We start from the raw sequence: 24,267 nt of genomic DNA on the forward strand, positions 1-24,267 counted from the left end.
CAGTTTCACACATTTTTGTAGCAAAAATTAAAGAGCAACGTGTGAACTCATCCTGAGGCCCCACCTTGCGGAAAAGCAGCTTTTTTTGTTGCAGATTTTGCTGCGTTTTTTTGAGCAAAAAGCCAGGAGTGGATTGAGAAGAAGGTAGAAGTATAAGAATTTCCTATATACAGGTAGTCCCTCGACTTACGACGTTGATCCGTTCTTACGCGGCGGCGTAAACCAGATTTTGATGTAAGTTGGAAACATACCATACGACGCCGCGTAGGAATGGATCAACGTGATTTATTGTGCAGCGGAAGACTGTACCATATACAGTACAGTACAGTCTTCCTGGGTTCCGAGCCGTTGCACACTAAATCATGTACTGTACAGGGAGAGCTGGCACCTTGCTGTTACGAGGGAGCTTACTTTTTCTCATAGAAATGAATTGACCAGCGTTGATTGGCCAGTGTACAGCATTCAGCCAATCAACGCTGGCCAGGAGGCGGAGTCTAATATCAGACCACAATGGAGACTGCTGTGGTCGGATCTTAGACTCCGCCTCCTCACAGATGAGCCTCCGGCAGAACCAAATGATTGGCCAAATGCTGTACACTGGCCAATCAACGCTGGTCAATTAATTCCTATGAGAAAAAGTAAGCTCCCTTGTAACAGCAAGCTGCCAGATCTCCCGACTAGCAAGGACGAGCCTGCTGCAGAACCAGCGTTGATTTGTCGCAGGCTCGTCCTTGCTAGTCGGGAGAGCTGGCAGCTTGCATTTATGTGGGAGCTGACTTTTTCTCATAGGAATGAATTGACCAGCGTTGATTGGCCAGTGTACAGCATTCAGCCATTCAACGCTGGTTCTGCCGGAGGCTCGTCTGTGAGGAGGAGGAGTCTAAGATCGGACCACAGCAGTCTCCATTGTGGTCCATTATTAGACTCCGCCTCCTGGCCAGCGTTGATTGGCCAAATGCTGTACACTGGCCAATCAACGCTGGTCAATTCATTCCTATGAGAAAAAGTCAGCTCCCACATAAATGCAAGCTGCCAGCTCTCCCGACTAGCAAGGATCTACTCGCTCATCTCTAGTCGTAACCACGAAACGTCGTAACCCAAGACCGTCATAACCCGAGGACTACCTGTATTTCCCATTCCTTTTGTAACTATTCTTGGCTTTGGCTCAAAAAACTGCAACAAAAAAAAAGCTGCGTTTCCGTAATGTGCAGCTTCAGCCTAACAGAGCTCACCTCGAAACGTTTCTGCTGAACACCATGATGTTGACTAGTTACGCTGTCATTTCGTTTTCTTTCACTAATGCATCTAATGTAAAAATGAAGCGATTTATCAAATAGTCTTGTTTGAAAATCTACCGTATTGTGTACAAATCTGCTGTGCAGAGCTATGTGTCTCCAGGGTAACAGACTACAAACAAACTCTGTAGTCATGTGTTACTTTCTGATGCTGTACAGACAGAAGAAAAGCAGATGGGAAGCCAGAACAGATGATACATAGTTACTAGAGATGAGCGAGTGCTATTCGAAACGGCAAAACTACAACTCCCTTTAGCTATCAGGGCATGATGGGAGTTGCGGTTGTGCACAGGTTGAGTAATATCTGGACGTACCCTCTGAGCCTACGAGTTTATGGACCAATTTATTCGGCCTCTGTCAACTCACGTCTCGTCTTCTCTCTTACAGCGCTGCAAAGACCGACTCAACTCGTTGGCCATCTCTGTCATGAACCAGTGGCCGGGCATTAAGCTGCGAGTGACCGAAGGCTGGGATGAGGACGGTCATCACTCTGAGGAATCCTTACACTATGAGGGGCGAGCGGTGGACATCACCACCTCGGACAGGGATCGCAATAAATATGGCATGCTGGCCCGGCTGGCGGTGGAGGCCGGATTTGACTGGGTGCACTACGAGTCTAAAGCGCATATCCACTGCTCTGTGAAGTCAGGTAAGAACATTGTTTTATATAGGATTCTACCTTATAGCATAAGACGTCTCCTGTGTCCTTCGATGTGTCCGCTGTATATCCTGTTTATAACAACCATTGCATCAGCCACAATGACTTTTTTGTATGATATTTGTATTTTGCATATACTAATAAAATACAGACAACATGTCTGTTATGGGCCCCGTGGTGAAGGAGGGCCTGGCGCCAAATAGCTCTCTGTATTGCATCACACTGTCGTAGCAATTACCTCTACCCACCACTAGGGGAGCTCAATGCATAGAGATATTAAATTCAAATAGCATAAATTCTTATGCAGTTAGCACCCTCTAGTGGTGGTCACATGCAGTCACAATTTCAACATTATGTAGCAATGCCACCTTGGCTGCTATTTGACCCATTGAAAGTTGGGCCAAGGTCATGTTAGCACAAACCAAGACTCTATTGAAATGACCAGCCAGTCGAATCGAGGTCTGATCACGGATATGAAGATATTTTTTTCCAGCAGCACTGACTTTGTAGCATCTTTCTCTACTGGGATGAACAGCTCTGTTAAAGGGGTTGTCCTGTTTACATAATGCATCTTTATCCATCATACAGATTGGAAAGCAAATACAAAGACCATTTTTCTCTCTGGAGGACCTGAGACTGTGTAGTACTTCATTTCTCCTGGGGTGGCACTGCAGGAAAATGCAACACTTGCTGCCATATTGCCCCACTGATTGCAGCTGATCATTAGGGATCATAGTAGTAACAGACAAGATCTGCATATCATGGATGGGCAAGTATACAGTGGGCAACGCCTTCATATAGCTGTATATTTCTCACTGTAGACTGGATGGCAAATATCTTTGCAGAAAATCTTCCATTGCATCTTTTTGCATCAGTCACTCTTCGAAGCAAGTGAGGTCTGTCCAGGATCCTTTCCCGATATTGTACCAGCTGTCAGATTAAGTTGTTTATCTGTTATTGATCCAGGTTAAAGCATGTCTTGCTATACCTCCCTTTCCTCTTAGAATAGAAGATCAATAATCGATCAATACTGCGCTTTTCTTTGGAGGACTAGTAAATCTGACATGCTCTAATTGGAAATGTGCTAAAAATAAAATATGTTGGTGGGAGTTGCCTGTAAACATCTCTGCAGCCTTGATATAGATAATGGCGGCGTAGTAGTAGAGTAGGTTTTGGTTGGAATATTCACATGGGGTGTAACGTGGTGATAACATGTATGAAATAACATGCACAACTATTTGGAGTGATGATAGGGTTAAAGAGGACCTTTCACCACCTCCAGTTCTTTGCATCCTTTAATAGGCTCCTCTCCATTGATTCTGGTGCATTTGGAATTTTTCCTCTAGCCCCCATCATTCCTGAGCAATCAGTGCTATTAGTTTTGGTGCAAGATATGCTAACTAGACTCCCTAATGACAAGTGGGTGGTGTTAGACAGGAGCAGGAAAAGGGGTGTGACTCAGAGATCCAATCAGAAACAGTGTCACAGCTCTGAGTCACGCCCCTTGCTTGCTCCTGTCTGACACCACCCACTTGTCATTAGGGAGTCTAGTTAGTTTTGCTACCATATATGCTAACTAAACTCCCTAATTTCAAGTGGGTGATGTCAGACCGGAGCAAGCAAGGGGCGTGACTCAGAGCTGTGACACTTTTTCTGATTGGAGCTCTGAGTCACACCCCATTGTCTGCTCCTGCTGACACCACCCACTTGTCATTAGGGAGTCTAGTTAGCATATCTAGCAGAAAAACTAACTGCACTGATTGCTCAGGAATGGTGGGGGCTAGAGAAAAAAATCCAACTGTGGCGGAATCAGTGGAGGGGGCAGTTATTAGTAAAGAAAAGAAGAGGAGGTGGTGAAAGGTCCGATTTAAATAAAGGTGATATGGGAAATAATCAGTCCTATGGTCGATGAACATCCTGCCTTAGACTGGTTGACAAACAGCCAAATGTGTATTTAACGGAACCAGGTATTAAGTTACGCCCCAGTGGTCATAAGTGGTACTACAGTTCCCCAGTGGACAAAAGTGGTACTACAGGTTTATTCCTATTGCAATTTAGGAAGTCCATGCATAAGGTACATTTTAATGTATATGGTTTAATAAAGGAAGGAATAGAGAAGTTTCCTACAATGACACAGGGGTTTATGCTGATATTAGCTCGGAACACTGAAACATTCTGCAATGAATTCTAATCCAAAACTGCAGCCGTCGGCTCGGCCGTCCAGTTGTTGTCCACTCTGTGGCCGCATCATGACCGTACCGTGTAATCCTACCCTAAGAAGTTGGAACATTTCATAGACATGCCTGAATTTTCCTTCATTTTACATGGCGTCCTATGATTGTCCTCTAAAAGTGCTTTAAATTGGTGCAGTAGAAAAAAAACAAAACGTGCAAAGTAGAATCTACCCTGCATTAAAGGAGCTGGCATTCCTAAGGCCGCGGCTCTCCGTGCGGTGTTCTTCATGGAAGCCCTGTCATTACACGTTTTGTCTCTACCGTGCCTTCGCTTACTCACTTCTAATGCCCATTTGCCTAGAGATTTCCTTTGTAAAATTAAAAAACAAACATTCCACACAAATATTTGCAGTTTGATCTGGCAGGCTTGGTACATAGCTCACTAGACCATTCTAGATGTTTGCAGAATGTGCTGTGCCCCCTGGGGTTTGACACTGGGCCGTCGTACAGCCAGAGGTGAATATTGGCATCCCTGCTACCGTTGTGTTTTTGGATCGCAGTCCACGTGCTGAATCTGAATAATTCTGCCAAGGAGAAATGGGATTGAAATGGATTTTCTGACATTTGGCAAACATGTAACAATTTTTTTGGAAAGTGAAATTTTTGAAATTCCGTCTGTGACATTGATGGTTTCTGCGAGAGCTGACAGTCCAGTGTGTGAATGGCATGGGCTATGTGAGGCCTGGAAATGTGTTGTGTTGAGAATGAAGCCTTACCCTTGGGGTGCCAAGTAGAATTTTTTTTTTTATGGTGTTCGTCACAGGGGTTCATGGTGGAAGACGGTCCGCTTTGCTTTGGTAAGTATTATTTGTTTCAATGTTTTATATATATTTATATATATTTGGTTACGGCCGGCTGACTGTGGGTGGTTTATGGCACTCTCTGTGTTTTCTCGGCAGAGCACCATGCAAATGGAAACCCACCAAACGCCCCTCAGGACCCTGCCTGGAGGTCTTCTAGTGACAAGAGCAAATTGGAAGCAGCACAAGATTCGCCCTCTGTGTGGAGAACACAGGGGGCAGCGGATGTGCGGCCAGAAGGGGGGAATGACCCTTGGGACAACCACCTAAGGTGAGCTCCAAATACCAATGGATGCCGTTTTTGTTCCCACTGATGTTATCATATATAAACCCCTCTCTGGGTCCCTTTAAAACTAAATCCCCATCAATATTTGGTGTGACCTTTGCTTTCTTCCCGGTACTTGCAGACAGTTTTTGGCAGAACTGGGCAGGGATGTTGTTCCCGCCGCCATCTTGGAGAACTATGCCTAGATCTTCTGTGGATGTTGCTTGCTCCAATCCTTCTGTGTCTTCATGTCATCCCAGACTGGATGATGATGAGATCAGGGGTCTCTCTGTGGGGGCCGGATCATCATTTCCAGGACTCCTCCTCCAAAGGGCAAAGGTCACACCAAACATTGATGGGATTTACATTTCTCTTTTCTTCCTTCCCTTCATTTTGGTAATTAATAAGAATAAATGATTAACCCTTTTATTTCTAAAAGCATTCTTACTGTGCAACGTATTTTCAATATCTGCCTAAAAAATTATTTCACAGTATTTTATGTATCAAGGACTAAAGCGAGACCTGCTTGATAACAGAAAGCACACACTTGTCAGGTCTTAGATCCTCTTCTGAAGTCTTGTAACAAACAATCTTATGGATATCTGTTGAGAAAGCCGATTCATTTGCATCTCGGTTTTCTCCAGCAAGAAGGGGGTGTGGCTTAATTAAAAGGGGCAGGGCTAAGATTTGTGCGGTTATATAATGCAATAAGAGGAGGACCCTGCTACCAGCACTTTCCCCAAACCTACCTCTGACATTAGGGGCAGACGGAGGAGATGATACAATGGGACTATAAAAGGAGAAGATAGATGAGGTTGTTGGGGGGGTTCAAATCCTTCGGGTTGCAAATTGTAGCAGGTTTTTAAACCATAGAAGGAAATCATAGTAGGTGATACCATTATTGTTTCCTTTTAAAAATTAGTGTTGCGTTAAATTGTAAGACTTGTTACAAAGTAGCAACAGTTCAATTAATTCTCTATAGGGAGATAATATTGCTATAACGATTACACCTGCATGATGCCCATAAAGACTTACAGGGGTTATTCAGGGACTTTAACCTATCGGGGGTTCGGGACTCTGGGTTACGTGATCGGAACCAGCCACAGTCCCCTGGGGTTTTTTTTGGCTTCCTCCCTTCTCCTGGGCAATGGCTGATGCAAACCGTAGAGAAGGGATAAGGCGGAGCGACCTGGGAGATTGGGATTGGTCCTTAGGACATCGCCCAGAATTGGAACCTGCAAACAAAAATACAAACTGCACCAAATACATTCAATTCCCATTTAAACCAGTGCAAAGTTAGTAAGCTTTTTGGCCATCTAGCTGGAGCACCCTCCATATCCCATAATGAAGGGGTCACAGTGCTCCAATCTGGGGTTACAATCTCTGATTCAAGATGATGTATTATGTATGGCAAAAAATACACAGTGCAGTTCTCCTGTTAAATTGAGTTGGAATGCTAAACCACCCCTGGGTCCTTATGTACCAATGATTTAGTGTCCCAAACAGCCCTGTCGTCAGGCAGTCCGTGCCTGCATTAACTAAGAAGCCCAGGTGTACTTTCTCCATTTCATTGGAGAACTGTGCAAGAACCAGGAGCGTTGGAGAGGAGTATATAGACTGAACTGTAATGTGGATACAGACGGCATCACAACACTGTTATCTGGGTCACTAAATCACCCTCCATAAGGACCAAACTGATCTGACAGGTTGCCACTGTATCTGCCCATTTACTAAGAATATCACAACAAGAATTTACTTAGAACCATAGGCTACATATATTGTCCCAGAGACCTCCAACCTGTAGCTTATAGATCACTTCTCTAGATTATGCAAGTGATTGTGAAACTTGTGAGGTCACCGAGGCTCCAGATTTCTTGGAAACAGTGTGTAGAGGTGACGGATATGTGCAGGCTGTAAATGCTTGACGTAGCCCAAGAACATGGGACATGCAGTCACTAAGGTGGTCATACACTTCCTCGATGGCTCTGCTTCAATGCGCGCAGTACAAGAGGTATTAGGTGCAAACCCTTTTTAAACATTAATGATATTATGACTTTCGGACCATCCTAAGACCAAGACCCAACATCATACATGTTGTTAGACCCATAGCACTGGAGACCATACCTGTCTGAGCTTAATAACACTTGTGACCATACAAGATTTAGGCTTGTAATACACTGGAGACCATACAAGGTCTAAAGCTTCAGAGTTTTGAAGACCACATAAGATCTAAGCTTCAGATCTGGAGACCATACAAGGTTTAAGCTTCAGAGATCTGGAGACCATACAAGGTCTGAGCTTCAGAGATCTGGAGACCATACAAGGTCTGAGCTTCAGAGATCTGGAAAACATACAAGGTCTAAGCTTCAGAGATCTGGAGACCATACAAGGTCTAAGCTTCAGAGATCTGGAGACCATACAAGGTCTAAGCTTCAGAGATCTGGAGACCATACAAGGTCTAAGCTTCAGAGATCTGGAGACCATACAAGGTCTGAGCTTCAGAGATCTGGAGACCATACAAGGTCTAAGCTTCAGAGATCTGGAGACCATACAAGGTCTAAGCTTCAGAGAGCTGGAGACCATACAATGTCTAAGCTTCAGAGATCTGGAGACCATACAAGGTCCAAGCTTCAGAGATCTGGAGACCATACAAGGTCTAAGCTTCAGAGAGCTGGAGACCATACAATGTCTAAGCTTCAGAGATCTGGAGACCATACAAGGTCCAAGCTTCAGAGATCTGGAGACCATACAAGGTCTAAGCTTCAGAGATCTGGAGACCATACAAGGTCTAAGCTTCAGAGAGCTGGAGACCATACAATGTCTAAGCTTCAGAGATCTGGAGACCATACAAGGTCCAAGCTTCAGAGATCTGGAGACCATACAAGGTCTAAGCTTCAGAGATCTGGAGACCATACAAGGTCTAAGCTTCATGGCACTGGAGACCATACAAGGTCTAAGGTTCAGAGATCTGGAGACCATACAAGGTCTAAGCTTCATGGCACTGGAGACCATACAAGGTCTAAGGTTCAGAGATCTGGAGACCATACAAGGTCTAAGCTTCATGGCACTGGAGACCATAGTAAGGTTAAGCTTCCACTTCTGCTAAAATATTACAAACAAAATATAGATATAGATATAGAGCACTACCATGGGCACCATAATGGGTCACAAAGACAGGGAAAGGAAAGACTATATCGTGACTATAGTGGCCTTCATAGAGTTGGTGCTTACATATATGTATATACATCTGCAGATGTCATTTAGAAGAGGTGACTTTAATCACTTTCTTAAGAACAATAGTTTACGTGTTAACTTGACCAAAGAGATAGAGTTGATCAGTGAGTATCAACCAACCCTACTGCCCTGGAATATGAATACATTGAATTGTAGAAATGTGATGAATGTAGTCATACAGGTCTGCATGCTGCGATAGTCAATCATTTTTTATTTTTTTACTTTTAGGTCACCTGGAGCTGAAGAATTAGGATCTACCAGCTTCAAAGAACTGAACAAGAAGAAGAAAAAGGGGGAAAGGAAACATAAAAAGGATAAGAAAGGGAAAACTCCAGGAGGCGATGAGAAAAAAATTAAGAAAAGGAAAAACGAAGGGAAAAACGCAAGCGATAAAGCCTTGCGGAAGGGAAGAAAGCAAGGAAAGGGATGGGGGATGAAGGAGAACTGAAGAAGAGGAAGATATGGATTGATAAGGCTGAAGAAAGGTGGTGGAACGGTGCAAAGAAAGGAAGAGAAGAAGCAAGTGAGCTGGGAGACTTCCAAACCCAGGGCACCGCTATGGGCACAACAACGGGCCCCAAGCAAGCACAAACCTAGGAGAAAGGGACCAAAACATTTATAGGAACAGCAAGAAAATAACAGAATCAATAATCACTGGAGACGCGGAAAATATGAAGGAATAATATGAAGCAAAGCATAACTGATCTATCATTGGGAAGGAGCATAATACTGTGTGTTAAGTTATACATTCAGATATATACTGGGCCAGTCGTTTTCTAGAAAATACACTGCCGAGCTATCGTAGAATATACATCAATGTAGAGGACTCAATGCCCAATTCATTAACCTAAACCAATATTCCATGTGAATGGTACAATGAGGCGGCTTCCAGCTCTATTGTCAAGGCTTTTGCATTTCAAAGCTATTGTCACATTGTTCTTGTGAAATGCACAGGCAAGTCGTCAAGGTGGAAGCGCCATTAATAATGTGAGGATCCCGTGCTGACGAAAACAAGGACCAGACGTAGCATTTCTGTCTATCCAGTATATAACATTTACATTACTTAAAGGGCATCTCTAGGATAAGTCATTTATTTCTGAGGGATGAAAGCCCGGCACTGGGACCCAAAACAAGGGCCACAATGCATCACGTGATGTTGACGCCATGGGCAAGGCCAGTTAGACTCAGGTAATAAGTGAAAGTGGCTTAGCCATCTGGGCAAGTTATCCCCTTAGCCACGTACACTGACCTCTATTCCAATCGCGGGGGGTGATCTGCAAGTTATTCCCTATCCGGTGAATAGGGGATAGCCGGCCCACATGGGAAACAGCCTAGAATATCGGAGGTACTGGGTTAGCGCCTGTGCTTGGTCATCTGGGATGCATGTGAGGATGAGACAGTGTATGGCGTCATCTGTGGTTGCATGTTCATGGCATATACCTCTGTAGGGGACATCTGTGGCTGGTACACACTGTATGGGATTGTCGGGGTGAAGAGAGAATGAGAGAAATGGGCTCAGCGCGTAAAGTTTCGATTTTGCCCTATTCTCTTTAGTGCACCTCAAGACCAATGCAATGGACCCTCCATAAAACAGGAGAATGGGAGGCCATGGGGTCAGTTGTCTCTTGAGTCCTGTACAAGCCCCGTAGGAGACGTTGGGAGAACCATATACCAGATATTTATGGCATATCCTAGAGGTCGTAAGAGTCACTTCTGATGTGTGCAAAGATATGACGTAAAAGCGAAATATTTTAATACTAAATGTGGAACTTAGATAAGAAAACTGTGAGATTCTGAGGAACGGGCATTAGTGATATTTGTACTCAGTGTCTTCTGTCGTTTTGGTTTCAGTGACCTTGAAGAGACCCTTGACCCTCCGTTTGGTCATCTAGAGCCAATCTTCAACCCCTTGTGTGTAGTATCCCGTCCCCCCTTTTTGCTTTGTGCACCCCCAGTCTCCTCTGCCATGGACTACATGTAACTCTTGTGTCAATAGTAACAATATGGCCGCTGTTATCCCGGGCGGTTTTGGAAATTGCAGCATGTCAATTATAGCTATAGAAACGGCGGAGGTTTTGCCATATGTATAATTGAAACAGAAAGTCCATAGAGGAAACCTCTGTTGAAACTGTTGCGATGCTGCCGTGTTTTTTTTTTTTGCTGCAGGACACCACATGGGGCCTTGGCCTAAATGTTATCCGGAAAATCCCTTTAAGTTCCGTTGCAGGAATACCCTTATTGTATGCACATATTTGCAATCCATTTCAGGCCGTTTTGCGAGTTGCACAATTTTTAACCCTTTAAAGTCCTTGTTTTCCTCAGCACGTTATCAAATACTTAATGCAAGCGGCGGTCTCATGAAGACGATCCCTTTCCCTACAGCTTCTGCAGTATCTAGCAGATTGCCGCGGGTCGGCCATATAAGTCTGCAGGGAAAATGTAGTATTGCATGCCGGCTGAACAAATGAACATATCATATGTGGACAGAGCGGGGGCGGGGCAGAAGGGGTGGCAAGTATGGGACCCCCTCTAATGTCGTAACAATGGGGGGTGCAGGACATATGAGAGGGAGCCTGTACTGTACATGATCTGTGATAGTTTGGGGGCCCGGTTGTAGATTTTGCATTGGGGGCTCAGTGGCCTCAGATGATGACGTCCGTGTGTCCTAAGAGGACGGACGGACTGGGGTTGTCTTGATAAACATCCCCTTTAATTTATTTAAAGTGATTGTCAATGTGACGGTAGAAGAATCTGAAGCTGCCGGGGTAGTCGCTACTTACTGAACAATCTACATAAAGAGCTAATTTATTACTGTAAGCGATTTCTATTTTTTTATGTAGAGTGGTTTTTGGTACTACAGTGATTGTAAATTGTATATTTTGCTTCTGTGAAATTGTTCAATATATTTAAAAAATAAAGTGATCTGTGAGATACGACTCGTGGCGCCTTCTGTATATCGGATCGACAACGTGGGGTAAAGGGGGAACGCTGGAATCCATCGAGAACGGATTCAGAGATCAGGCCAAGCCTGGGATTTTATGGCTGATACACGAGTAGGTTGTAGCATCCACATTGTAGAGGGAATGCTGTGAAAAAGTTTTAGGCAGGTATGGAAAGATCTGTAACACTGCAATGCTTTCAGAAATAGAAGGGATCATAGTTTGAAGAGAAATGTAAATCCCATCAATATTTGGCGTGACCTTTGCCCTTTGGAGGAGGAGTCCTGGAAGTGATGATCCGGCCCCCGCAGATAGAGCCCTGATCTGAACATGGTCCAGTCTGTCTGGGATGACGTGAAGAGACAGACGGATTGGAGAAAGCGACATCCACAGAAGATCTGGGCTTAGTTCTCCAAGATGGCGGCGGGAACAACCTCCCTGCCCAAAAACTGTCTGCAAGTACCGAGAAGAACTGATGATTTTTCTGGTGTAATTTTAGGAGTCCATAAAGCTACTAATTAGAGTATATTGTAACGACAAGGAACAATGGCCGCCATATGGCCAATGAACTAGCCTCGACTATCTACGTGTCTGTTCACATGTCTGGTTTTGTTGATGGACCGCTTTTAATGTCCTTTCTTTGTCCATTTTGACCAGCACAGATATAACCATGTGAAAGGACCCATCGGGATTCTCATACTGACCACGGGATAGTTACCAAAATCTCTGCCTAGTGCAAAATAGGTTTGACTTGCGATTTGTGTTTGTTAACTTTCTCCAGTACACAAAGAGTTAAACTTGTTTGCGGCTGAGACTATAAAATAGCAGAAAAGAACAACCTGAGATAACAAGTCTCCGCCATCAGTCATTATTTTCATGTTCCGTTCCATCGGGTTATACAATACGACACAAAACAAGCCCCGATCTCTCAGTTACAAACCAGAGTGACGCATGGCCACATAGAGGTGCAGAGGCCGAGGGGGGAGGGGAAGACGGCAACTCCCCAAATGTGTACAGCTATATAGAGGTGCAGGGGGGGGGGATGACGGCAACTCCCCAAATGTGTACAGCTATATAGAGGTGCAGGGGGGGGGATGACGGCAACTCCCCAAATGTGTACAGCTATATAGAGGTGCAGAGGGGGAGGAGAAGACGGCAACTCCCCAAATGTGTACAGCTATATAGAGGTGCAGGGGGGGGGGAGGGGAAGACGGCAACTCCCCAAATGTGTACAGCTATATAGAGGTGCAAGGGGGGGGGGGGGGAGGGGAAGACGGCAACTCCCCAAATGTGTACAGCTATATAGAGGTGCAAACTGGAGGGGAGCGGGAAGACGGCAACTCCCCAAATGTGTACAGCTATATAGAGGTGCGGGGGGGGGGGGGGGAGGGGAAGACGGCAACTCCCCAAATGTGTACAGCTATATAGAGGTGCAGGGGGGGGGATGACGTCAACTCCCCAAATGTGTACAGCTATATAGAGGTGCAAACTGGAGGGGAGCGGGAAGACGGCAACTCCCCAAATGTGTACAGCTATATAGAGGTGCAGAGGGGGAGGAGAAGACGGCAACTCCCCAAATGTGTACAGCTATATAGAGGTGCAGGGGGGGGGGATGACGGCAACTCCCCAAATGTGTACAGCTATATAGAGGTGTAGAGGCCGAGGGGGTGGGGAAGACGCAACTCCCCAAATGTGTACAGCTATATAGAGATGTAAACTGGAGGGGGGTGGGAAGACGGCAACTCCCCAAATGCGTACAATTATATAGAGGGCAAGAGACCGGGAAGGGGGAGGGGTTCTCCTCTCTTGACATACTCTGTACTGATGACATAGATTCAGCTTCTCCTAGTTTTAGTCTGTAGCCTCTTACAGATTTGCATTCCCCCGTCCTCACTATCATGGCAATAAACCTAAAGACCCTCGTAAGGGATGAGAAAACAAGGCGATTTCTTATAGAAACAGCACAGCATCTGTACACAGGTTCTTCATGGTATTGCAGCTCAATCCAGTGCAGTTTAATGGAGCCTGGCTGCAGTACCAGACACAGCCTATGGATATGGGGTGGCGCTGTTTCTAGTATTGCAGCTCAGCCCCATTACCAAGGTGGCGGTATTTTCCTAATCCTACCCATCTCCTTTAGAAGCTTCCTTAGAATGACCTGGCTTTGATTCCAGGTTTCCATTGACCTGCAGGCCTGTGTCGGGGCGAGGGTTAAATAGGGCACAGCGCAGTGTGACAGAGGTGAGTGCTGTCACGTTGTGCCATATCCGCTACACTTCAGACAATGGGCTTGTAAATTTAGCCGATTTTTGCATATCTGGATATTTTTTTTTAGCAATTAGTGGTTAATGATTAGCCCGGGCTCTCCTGACAGCGTGCAGGCGCGAGCTGGTCCCGGCAGGTCTCATCCTGCTCCGCACCCCTGGCTGAGATTTCATATTGTGGGTCAGGTAGTCAATAACAGAGCAGGAAATGCTGCAGAGAGTGCCAGGCTGCGGGGCCGGAGACGGCAAGCGCAGGGGGACGGCGCGGTCACAAGACTCCGGGGATTTTCCTACATTCAGTTACTGTAAATCTTTAGTCACTTCCTGGACATTGAAAACATTCCCCTTAATAGCAGTTCTACCCCCCACCCTAATATGTACATCCCCTACAGCACCCCAAAGTCTCAAAAAGGGAACCCCCTAATTCCGCAACAACCACAGTCCTCCGCGCAACAGCCACAGTCCTCTCCGCAACTGCAACAGTCCTCCCCGCAACAGCAACAGTCCTCCCCGCAACAACAGTCCTCCCCGCAACAGCAACAGTCTTCCCCACAACAGCCGCAGTCCTCCCCGCAACAGTCCTCCCTACAAAAGCCACAGTCCTCCCTGCAACAGCTGCAGCCCTCCCCGCAACAGCCGCAGTCCTCCCCGCAACAGCCGCAGTCCTCCCCGCAACAGCCACAGTCCTCCCCGCAACAGCCACAATCCTCCCTACAGCAGCCACAGTACTCCCCGCAACAACCACAGTCCTTCGCGCAACAGCAACAGTCTTCCCCGCAACAGCAACAGCAACAGTCCTCCCCACAAAAGTGACAGCCACAATCTACCCTGTAACAGTGAAAGCCACAGTCTACCTACAACAGCGACAGACGCAGTCCCACCCCCTGAAACAGCAACAGCCATTGTCTACCCAAAAAAGCAACAGCCACGTTCCCCCTCCGAAAACAGCAACAGCCATTGTCTACCCGCAACAGCGACAGCCACAGTTCACCCTTTAAAAGCGACCGCAACAGTCCTCTCTAAACAGTGATAGCTACAGTCCTCTGCAAACGACAACTGCAACAGTCCATCCCTAACAGTGACAGTCGAGGATCTCCCTGTAATAGTGTTGGCCACAGTCCACCCACAATAGCAACAGTGGTACTCCCAAGGTACTCCCTGTAGCCGAGATCAACAGTCCTCCCTATAACAGAGACGGCCACAGTCCTCCAACAACAGTGACGGCCACAGTCCTCCCCAAATACTGATGGTCACAGACCACCCCAAACAGCGACAGCCACAGTCTTGACGCTAACAATTTAATCATGTAGCTGTATGGCTGTGTGTAGGGGAGCAGGGGATTCGGAGCAGTGTATTCTGGTGCAGTCACTGTACATGTGGGGTAAGGACACTGCAGTTTATTTGATCCTTTTTATAGTAGAAGGAAGGATGAGAGGCCGCGGCGGCGGCGGTGATGTCAGGACAGATAAAGAGCTCTCTTATCAGCATGAAGGTGGCGAGCAGGAAGTCACGGCCATTATTGAACTCTTACAAATCCCAAGGAGGGGAGGACGCAGAATGAGGAGGTTACATAGGGACAGAAGATCCGTGGAAGGAAAGAGTGAACAGGAGGACAAGGTAGCATAAGACGGAGGTGAGAAGAGAGGGAAGGAGAGGGCCGGCCCCCGTAGGGGTGACGACTGCCAGACTGCTCCCCTCCGTGGTTACATGCGGCATCTTAAACCCACATCCCCAGACCACAGAGAACACACAGAGCCGCCCAGCAAAACAAGACGGATATTAAAAATAATCACAGTTAGGTCCTTGGAAAAGTTCAAAACGACCTGATCACCTATATATAAACCAAAAGCAAACAGGGGTTTGGGGCCGGGGGGCGGGTGTGTCCAAGGGGTGCCCGGGAGGGGCTGCTCAATGGAGACCTTTTACTTGTCAGAGGGCAATAGAGACCTCGAGATGACTACTACTTCTAATGATAGATAGAGATATGAGATTGATACATTATATTGATACATTTGGCCCTATAAAGCTCCATAGTGACTGTATCAGTGGACGCCGCCGGTTGATTCTGATGTTTGCTCTGCCGTCCCTGCAGCCTTGCTCTAGTAATACCCAGACCTCACTATTTTAGTCGTCGACTGATCTTCTCATAACAAACTGATGTCGAGTTGTCGCAGGGATACGTTCTGGGCCGTTTGGTAGAAAAGTAGAATAAAATTAAAAATCATGTAAACAATGTAATAAATTGCCTTATTTAGCTGCGTTTTCATTTCATGTGGCATCAGGACGATATTCCTGGAGCCTTGTCCAGCGCTGCGGATCTGACGCCCTGTGTGCTCCGTTCTAAGAAATCTCATTGATGAAGACCTTGGTAAAATAAGAGCAGCAGGCCGGGCCTGGCACCGGGCCCCCCGCCGCAGGCCGCTCTGTGCCCAGCTCAATATTTGTGATAGCGTCTTGTTTACATTAGTGATTTTTATTTGTGGCTTGTGGGATGCGGGCAGCAGCGGCGGCCATTCTTGGGATGGCTCTATTTGTAAGCACCCGTGGCCAATGCTATTTATTCTGTCCTGTCTCTCTCCGGGGCTTCGCCTTATTTTAGGTAGAGGGTAAATAGGTGACTATTTCAGCCACGCTTCATGGCTTTAAGAAAAAAAAATAAATCACAATACCTTAAAAAAAACAAACAGAAACATCGGCGGCAGATTTATAATCGGAAGATACCAATGGAAGCGAGAAAAAACAAACACGTGGACACAGGCGCCACCAATCTAAACTATCATTATCTGTGTTTTTGTGCCCGGCAGTAATAATTCAGGACAACAAAAATTCCTGGCAACTTTACTTATAGGGAATGTGTCACTAATGTCCTATTTATTAAGCCACATTTTTATGTGAAATATATTTTTTAAGAATTTATCTGCACTGTAGTGTTACATTGTATCAGTTACTATGTACAGCTCACTGACACATTGTAGCAGACTGTATCTCTGCGCTGTAGTGTTACATTGTATCAGTTACTATGTACAGCTCACTGACACATTGTAGCAGACTGTATCTCTGCGCTGTAGTGTTACATTGTATCAGTTACTATGTACAGCTCACTGACACATTGTAGCAGACTGTATCTCTGCGCTGTAGTGTTACATTGTATCAGTTACTATGTACAGCTCACTGACACATTGTAGCAGACTGTATCTCTGCGCTGTAGTGTTACATTGTATCAGTTACTATGTACAGCTCACACTGACACATTGTAGCAGACTGTATCTCTGCGCTGTAGTTATATTGTATCAGTTACTATGTACAGCTCACACTGACACATTGTAGCAGACTGTATCTCTGCGCTGTAGTGTTACATTGTATCAGTTACTATGTACAGCTCACACTGACACATTGTAGCAGACTGTATCTCTGCGCTGTAGTGTTACACTGTATCAGTTATTATGTACAGCTCACTGACACATTGTAGCAGACTGTATCTCTGCGCTGTAGTGTTACATTGTATCAGTTACTATGTACAGCTCACTGACACATTGTAGCAGACTGTATCTCTGCGCTGTAGTGTTACATTGTATCAGTTACTATGTACAGCTCACTGACACATTGTAGCAGACTGTATCTCTGCGCTGTAGTGTTACATTGTATCAGTTACTATGTACAGCTCACTGACACATTGTAGCAGACTGTATCTCTTCACTGTAGTGTTATATTGTATCAGTTACTATGTACAGCTCACTGACACATTGTAGCAGACTGTATCTCTGCGCTGTAGTGTTACATTGTATCAGTTACTATGTACAGCTCACTGACACATTGTAGCAGACTGTATCTCTGCGCTGTAGTGTTACATTGTATCAGTTACTATGTACAGCTCACACTGACACATTGTAGCAGACTGTATCTCTGCGCTGTAGTTATATTGTATCAGTTACTATGTACAGCTCACACTGACACATTGTAGCAGACTGTATCTCTGCGCTGTAGTGTTACATTGTATCAGTTACTATGTACAGCTCACACTGACACATTGTAGCAGACTGTATCTCTGCGCTGTAGTGTTACACTGTATCAGTTATTATGTACAGCTCACTGACACATTGTAGCAGACTGTATCTCTGCGCTGTAGTGTTACATTGTATCAGTTACTATGTACAGCTCACACTGACACATTGTAGCAGACTGTATCTCTGCGCTGTAGTGTGTTATATTGTATCAGTTACTATATACAGCTCACTGACACATTGTAGCAGACTGTATCTGTGCTATAGTGTTACATTGTATCAGTTACTATGTACAGCTCACTGACACATTGTAGCAGACTGTATCTCTGCGCTGTAGTGTTACATTGTATCAGTTATTATGTACAGCTCACTGACACATTGTAGCAGACTGTATCTCTGCGCTGTAGTGTTACATTGTATCAGTTACTATGTACAGCTCACACTGACACATTGTAGCAGACTGTATCTCTGCGCTGTAGTGTTATATTGTATCAGTTACTATGTACAGCTCACTGACACATTGTAGCAGACTGTATCTCTGTGCTATAGTGTTACATTGTATCAGTTACTATGTACAGCTCACACTGACACATTGTAGCAGACTGTATCTCTGCGCTGTAGTGTGTTATATTGTATCAGTTACTATATACAGCTCACTGACACATTGTAGCAGACTGTATCTCTGTGCTATAGTGTTACATTGTATCAGTTACTATGTACAGCTCACTGACACATTGTAGCAGACTGTATCTCTGCGCTGTAGTGTGTTATATTGTATCAGTTACTATATACAGCTCACTGACACATTGTAGCAGACTGTATCTGTGCTATAGTGTTACATTGTATCAGTTACTATGTACAGCTCACACTGACACATTGTAGCAGACTGTATCTATACGCTGTAATGTTATATTGTATCAGTTACTATGTACAGCTCACACTGACACATTGTAGCAGACTGTATCTCTGCGCTGTAGTGTGTTATATTGTATCAGTTACTATATACAGCTCACTGACACATTGTAGCAGACTGTATCTGTGCTATAGTGTTACATTGTATCAGTTACTATGTACAGCTCACTGACACATTGTAGCAGACTGTATCTCTGCGCTGTAGTGTTACATTGTATCAGTTATTATGTACAGCTCACTGACACATTGTAGCAGACTGTATCTCTGCGCTGTAGTGTTACATTGTATCAGTTACTATGTACAGCTCACACTGACACATTGTAGCAGACTGTATCTCTGCGCTGTAGTGTTATATTGTATCAGTTACTATGTACAGCTCACTGACACATTGTAGCAGACTGTATCTCTGTGCTATAGTGTTACATTGTATCAGTTACTATGTACAGCTCACACTGACACATTGTAGCAGACTGTATCTCTGCGCTGTAGTGTGTTATATTGTATCAGTTACTATATACAGCTCACTGACACATTGTAGCAGACTGTATCTCTGCGCTGTAGTTATATTGTATCAGTTACTATGTACAGCTCACTGACACATTGTAGCAGACTGTATCTCTGCGCTGTAGTTATATTGTATCAGTTACTATGTACAGCTCACTGACACATTGTAGCAGACTGTATCTCTGCGCTGTAGTTATATTGTATCAGTTACTATGTACAGCTCACTGACACATTGTAGCAGACTGTATCTTTGTGCTGTAGTGTTACATTGTATCAGTTATTATGTACAGCTCACACTGACACATTGTAGCAGACTGTATCTCTGCGCTGTAGTGTTATATTGTATCAGTTACTATGTACAGCTCACTGACACATTGTAGCAGACTGTATCTCTTCACTGTAGTGTTATATTGTATCAGTTACTATGTACAGCTCACTGACACATTGTAGCAGACTGTATCTGTGCACTGTAGTGTTATATTGTATCAGTTACTATGTACAGCTCACTGACACATTGTAGCAGACTGTATCTCTGCGCTGTAGTGTTATATTGTATCAGTTACTATGTACAGCTCACTGACACATTGTAGCAGACTGTATCTCTGCGCTGTAGTGTGTTATATTGTATCAGTTACTATATACAGCTCACTGACACATTGTAGCAGACTGTATCTCTGTGCTATAGTGTTACATTGTATCAGTTACTATGTACAGCTCGCTGACACATTGTAGCAGACTGTATCTGCGCTGTAGTGTTATATTGTATCAGTTATTATGTACAGCTCACTGACACATTGTAGCAGACTGTATCTGCGCTGTAGTGTTATATTGTATCAGTTATTATGTACAGCTGACACTGACACATTGTAACTTATTGATTTTTTATTTATTTCTTTTTTATCTAGAACATTCTGCTGCGGCAAAGACTGGAGGCTGCTTCCCAGGGACGGCGATGGCCACCTTATCCACTGGGGAGAGGATTCCCATCTCAGAACTTCTCCCTGGTATGAGCGTCCTGGCCATGGACAACGATGGCCGCCCCACCTATAGTGACTTTGTGACCTTCTTGGATAGAGATCCCAGATCTCAGCATCTATTCCAGGTGATCACCACAGGAGACCCTCCTCGAAGGCTTTCCCTCACTCCAACTCATCTCATCTTTGTAGCGGACAATGTTTCCACCCCAGCTGCTGAATACAAAGCTATATTTGCCAGTCAAGTAAGACCTGGCCAATACATTCTGGTGTCTGGCGCCCCGGGTCTAGTCCCAGCCAGAGTAACATCAGTAAGTACGGAGATAGACACTGGAGTTTTTGCTCCACTCACCCAACATGGGACAATTTTAGTGGACAATGTTGTAGTTTCCTGTTTTGCCTTGGTACAAAAACAGAGGCTGGCACAGATAGCTTATTGGCCTTTGCGGGTACTATACGGGCTAGGAGCAATGGTGGGGAACGAGACCTCTCAGCAAGTGGGCCTTCACTGGTATAGCCAGCTCCTCTACCAATTGGGCCGAATGATCTTGAACAAGAATGAGTTCCATCCACAAGGGCTCCTCTTACTGGAAAGTTGAGCATTGAAGACCAAGCAGTGAGATGACCATGAACTGTGTCCTACAAGGGGTGACCAGCCACCTTGTTCTGCATAGTCTACTGACCTACAAGAGGTATAGAGGTTCTACAAAGCCAGGAGGCCATGCATAGGAGACTTGTTCTTCTTGTCCCTCATCTGACCATGGTGTCCATCAGCAATGGCACAGAAAGACTTGTCTCCCATTGATGTCATGAGTCTTAAGGTACCATGAAGACCTCAATTTCGAGGATGTTCCTTCAGTAGCACTTATGATAGATTTACAAAACTGGGGCATTACCAAAACTTTGTCATCGCTTAGAATTTGCCGCGTCCATAAGTATCTTCACGTGGAACAATAAGAGAGCCCTGAGGTCAGGCAGGGATAGCCAAATTGTCAAGGTACTAACCAAAGCGGGAACCAAGGAAAGAGGTGAGAGAACATTCCAGCTTCTGATCCAGATGAAGCCTCTAATCTGACAGACACCGGACTTTATGTATTGGTACATGGGGGGACAGTCCAAAAGAGCAGAGGGTCAAGCGATGGTCTTCCATGAGACAGACGGCCGTAACCCATCGAGTGCTGCCTGCCTGGACTGTAAGCTTCTAGTCTACAGACAAAATGTCTTATGCTAAATCAATTCTTCTGGTGCCAAGGATCTAGAATGATAAACTCATGAACATCTGCACCTGCACGGGAAGAATTAACATGTACGGACTGGATATTAATGTCTTCCAGGGAGAGATTCCAAGGCATTGCATGCCCCCCTCCCCCACTGACTGGTGTCGTGGCCCCACGTCCCCGCCGCCATATTTATTTTATTATTATGTATCTGTGTATTATAGATGTATAAATGTTTCTTGTTTATATATATATATAATATAAATATATATATACAAAGTTATTAATATTATATTCCTACCGGGACGTCTATGGAGGGAGAAGAAGGTTTCTAAGGGTTACAGGATTGAGATCGTCTGCAGGTCTGGAGAATGTCGGGATAGCGCTCGGAGTAGCATCACTGCACCCCGGCACAGAACGGATTCAAGCACAATTTCAGCTCAGGTCTTCCAATAAAATAACATTATGACTTACAGCGGCTTGTGTTTTTATGTAAATGTTGGGAATAAGAAATACTGGGATGTTATAGTAGCGGGTAGCCGGACACACAGGCGGGTAGCCAGACAGGCTGGTAGTAGGTAGCCGGACACACAGGCGGGTAGCCAGACAGGCTGGTAGCAGGTAGCCGGACACACAGGCGGGTAGCCAGACAGGCTGGTAGTAGGTAGCCGGACACACAGGCGGGTAGCCAGACAGGCTGGTAGCAGGTAGCCGGACACACAGGCGGGTAGCCAGACAGGCTGGTAGCATGTAGCCGGACACACAGGCGGGTAGCCAGACAGGCTGGTAGTAGGTAGCCGGACACACAGGCGGGTAGCCAGACAGGCTGGTAGCAGGTAGCCGGACACACAGGCGGGTAGCCAGACAAGATGGTGGCAGGTAGCTGGACACACAGGCGGGTAGCCAGACAGGCTGGTGGCAGGTAGCTGGACACACAGGCGGGTAGCCAGACAGGCTGGTAGCAGGTAGCCGGACACACAGGCGGGTAGCCAGACAGGATGGTGGCAGGTAGCTGGACACACAGGCGGGTAGCCAGACAGGATGGTGGCAGGTAGCTGGACACACAGGCGGGTAGCCAGACAGGCTGGTAGCAGGTAGCCGGACACACAGGCGGGTAGCCAGACAGGATGGTGGCAGGTAGCTGGACACACAGGCGGGTAGCCAGACAGGCTGGTGGCAGGTAGCTGGACACACAGGCGGGTAGCCAGACAGGCTGGTAGCAGGTAGCCGGACACACAGGCGGGTAGCCAGACAGGATGGTGGCAGGTAGCTGGACACACAGGCGGGTAGCCAGACAGGATGGTGGCAGGTAGCTGGACACACAGGCGGGTAGCCAGACAGGCTGGTGGCAGGTAGTCGGACACACAGACTGGTGGCAGGTAGCCGGACACACAGGCTAGTAGAAGTTAGCCGGACAAACAGGCTGGTAGAAGTTAGCCGGACACACAGGCTGGTAGCCAGATAGGCTGGCAGCAGATAGGTGGACACACAGGCTGGCGGCAGGTAGGTGGATACACAGGCTGGTGGCAGGTAGGTGGATACACAGGTTGGTAGTTGGACTGTAACGTCGTCACAAACCTAGCCACAGGTCATAACCAGAAGAGCAGTTTAGGAAAGATATCCAATCACCAAGGATTAAGGCAGGAACGTATCCAGGAGCACCACAGATTTCAGAAGCAACTTGATACAGACTAGGCAGGACCAGGAGAGGTGGCGGGAGGCAAAATAACAGGGGAACAGGTGGAGCCGATGACAGGGATTGCAGTACACTATACACTATGCAGTACACTATACATGAATCCTCAGACAATGAGTAGTGAAGCAGCATGATGTAGCACAAGCGTTCAGTATAGAAGGGGTTAAGGCCTGCAGTTCCTGACAGTGCAGTCGTGTTCTGTCCATGACTATGGCCTAACTATAAAAGAACAGAACTTGTAGGAAATATATGTAACCCTAAGAGCCGGATCTCCATGATCAGAGAGGGCATTATAAGGGAGGCTGTCAGCAATACATTAAAACTATCAGAAAGTTGCAGAGCTTAATGATGATGATCTCTCACCATATGAGTGACCGCTCAGATTCGTGTCACATAACCCTGGTGACCACATGCAGGTGTCCTCAGGGGCCTCCATTGCTTTGCAGAAATAAGGAGCAATTGCAAGGACATTACCACCATCTTGAGGTGCACAGTGGTATTACACAATTGTCACAATGTATCAGACTCTGGAGATGTTGTTACTCCGGCCGGATTACACAGCAGAGATTGCTGTTCCTGGACAGGGGCACCGAAAGTGAGGAGTGGGGGAAGCAGCTTTCATGTAGCGAGGGTGACCCCATAGCCCTCCTGTTTCATGTGTCCACTTAATAGTTTGCCCCGTATATCAGGGAGACTGCATGAGTGTGATATGGAGGACAGGGCTGGACAGAAGACGAGGGTCCACAGAAAAACAGGATTTTGTGAAAATGTTGGTTTGTGCATTCATTTTGCCACATACTCTTTATAGTACTGGAGTCTTCTTATGTGGCAGATGAAAATTTGGGCCCCTAACATACCAAGGTCCCAAGAGTAAGTAATATAGGCTGACTTTAGGGTTTTCATTGCTGAGACACAGGAGAAGCAGCTGCCAAGACTAGTGCAGAGGATCTGCTATCATCCAGGATAAAACTTCCCATAGGAAACCCTTTATAAATGAGCAGCAGGTAAGAAAACACCAACAATGACCAGCAGAGGGCAGCAAGTTACAGAGCAGTACTCACAATGACCAGCAGAGGGCAGCAAGTTACAGAGCACTACTCACAATGACCAGCAGAGGGCAGCAAGTTACAGAGCACTACTCACAATGACCAGCAGAGGGCAGTAGGTTACAGAGCACTACTCACAATGACCAGCAGAGGGCAGCAGGTTACAGAGCACTACTCACAATGACCAGCAGAGGGCAGTAGGTTACAGAGCAGTACTCACAATGACCA

General features: G+C 45.8%; 1 protein-coding gene across 2 annotated transcripts in view; it reads left to right on the forward strand.

Moving 5' to 3' along the window:
- The window catches only part of IHH (Indian hedgehog signaling molecule), a 57,283-nt gene extending 36,193 nt beyond the window's left edge, over nt 1–21,090 (forward strand). Inside the window, exons 2-4 of one of the 2 annotated variants that reach the window (XM_075284625.1) lie at nt 1,683–1,944; nt 5,087–5,258; nt 8,715–9,433. In XM_075284625.1, coding sequence (XP_075140726.1) covers nt 1,683–1,944; nt 5,087–5,258; nt 8,715–8,934 — 654 coding nt within the window. In that variant the 3' untranslated portion in view covers nt 8,935–9,433. Of the gene's footprint in view, nt 1–1,682; nt 1,945–5,086; nt 5,259–8,714; nt 9,434–20,011 lie in introns of those variants that run through there. The other variant, XM_075284624.1, reaches the window with a different exon arrangement.
- Nucleotides 21,091–24,267: the final 3,177 nt, after the last annotated feature.

Source organism: Leptodactylus fuscus, chromosome 8, assembly GCF_031893055.1.
Source record: "Leptodactylus fuscus isolate aLepFus1 chromosome 8, aLepFus1.hap2, whole genome shotgun sequence".
Classification (NCBI taxonomy): domain Eukaryota; kingdom Metazoa; phylum Chordata; class Amphibia; order Anura; family Leptodactylidae; genus Leptodactylus; species Leptodactylus fuscus.